The 1816-nt window shown below is 63.5% G+C and overlaps 1 protein-coding gene across 1 annotated transcript in view; it reads right to left on the bottom strand.

Annotated features, from left to right (window-relative positions):
- Positions 1 to 326, bottom strand: part of MNEG_5333 (hypothetical protein) — a gene marked incomplete at both ends in the record, with an annotated part of 2791 nt that extends 2465 nt beyond the window's left edge. Inside the window, one exon of the mRNA XM_014046194.1 lies at positions 319 to 326. Coding sequence (XP_013901648.1) covers positions 319 to 326 — 8 coding nt within the window. The remainder of the gene's footprint in view (positions 1 to 318) is intronic.
- Positions 327 to 1816: the final 1490 nt, after the last annotated feature.

A 1816-nucleotide genomic window follows, 5' to 3' on the forward strand; every position in this document is an offset into this window, starting at 1 on the left:
TCGCCACAGCCCAGCGCTGCAGGCCAGCCGCAGCTGGCGGCGCTTGGCAGCGCACGGCAAACACTGAAGGCGGGTGGGTTCCCTTTCGGCAAAATCCGGTCGCCACAAAGTAGGGCTCCCCCTCTATTCATTCATGATGTTCCTGGTCCACCTGTTTGTTTGTCAGTCGAGGTATACTGTAATTGTCCTGGCTAGAGCAGATCGCGAATACTAAGCTTACTGGCTGCCTGCAAATCAACACGCGCTTACGCAGGTATGCAATCATAGGGTCCATCTAGAAGGTGCTGTGTCCCCTGCCGTGCGCATGCATCAGCTCACTTGACCATGGGCCCAGCAGAGTAGAGTAGAGTAGAGTGGACTGGGCGCTGGGCACCCAGTATGTTTTAAGGACGGGCGCGGGGGTCAGGGCAACCGCCCGTTCCCCCGCTGCCCCACCGGTGTGGGGGACCTGGGGCCCCCCACTGGGCGCTTAGGGACCCTCAGGTGACGCCCTTGGGCTGCCCCTTACGGTGTCGCCGCGCGCACACTTTTCGTCTATGGCTCTGAGCGGACAGAGGTGGGACCCGCGCGGCTGTTCGCGATCCAGCATGGGGGTCTGGTTCCCGTCGCTGCCTCGTCCTGGCCTCCGCATGTGTCCCTGGCCGGCGCCGCTTCCGCCCAGATCCCTCAAGCGCCCTGCGAGCTGTAACGACCCGGTGGGTGTGGCTCAAGGCGCTGCCATGCAGGTCGCGGCGCACGCGGGCTAGGTCCTTCTGCTCCACTCCCAGCTGCAGCAATGTCGGGTCAAGCGCCTGTTGTATCCCCCCAGCGACCCCAAGCGGGATGACGTGTAGGCGGGCGAGTTGGCCCGGCTGTGAGGACAGCCGCTCCATAAGCGGGCTGTGTTGGCTCTCAGCTACCATTGCCCCAGCCACAACTTGAAGCAGCCGTCCGCGTGCCCTTCGCCTTGTGTCTCACAACTGCGGGTTGTGGAACAAGAGAGGGATGTTTTGAGACTTTGCTGTCTCGCAGGCTCCTCGCGGACAGTGGATCGTCCAGTCACCTAGCCCCCCAAACCAGGGAGTCAACCCTTCAAAGAAAACTTTGGGCACCATGCTGACGCTTTTGGAAACGAAGAGGAGCATCACCATCAGCCGGAGGATAGCGGATCTCACACGAATCCAAAAAGGCGGAGAGGTGAGGGCAGCTCCCAAACTCGCGCTGCGCACGCTGCCGGCGCTGGGGCGGGTCGCGCGCGGCCCGCCCTGTGCTGATGTGCTCGCGCGAGCACACACAGCAGCAGCGCTCGGCAGAGGGGCAGCCGGCCGGAGCGTTTCCTGGCAGCAAGGGATCCATTTTGGGCGGTGATTGTGTACGATGTGGGGCGTGTGTTGAGCAGGGGCAGGGGCGCACGCCGCTGGCGCGGCCGGGGCGGCCCTGCCTGAGATGAATGTTTGCACGTCAAGCAGCCGATCAAGCATCACCTCTGCCGCTGCGTGTGCCCAGCTCATCCGCTGTATGTGCTGGTCGTGCAAAGCAGCATCAAAGCCTGCTGGAAGATCACACAGCCTGCCAGCACACCCACCTGCGTGTGCAGCAGGTGCCAGCTGGGCAGCCAGCTGCCCAGCGTGCACCGCGCCCAGCCCAGCCCAGCTTCAACGCCCGCATTTTGTGATAGAACAAAGCCGCAAATGACCACAGGCATGCTGCGCAATCACTGGGGGCAGAAGTGGTGCTGCTTGGGGACCTCAACGCGCGGGTTGGTCGTGCACAGGCGCCAGGCCAGCGCGTGGGGCAGCACGGGGAGCAGGCCTTGAACGCAGCAGGCCGTGACTTG

The sequence above is a fragment of the Monoraphidium neglectum genome (assembly GCF_000611645.1).
Source record: "Monoraphidium neglectum strain SAG 48.87 unplaced genomic scaffold scaffold00787, whole genome shotgun sequence".
Taxonomy (NCBI): domain Eukaryota; kingdom Viridiplantae; phylum Chlorophyta; class Chlorophyceae; order Sphaeropleales; family Selenastraceae; genus Monoraphidium; species Monoraphidium neglectum.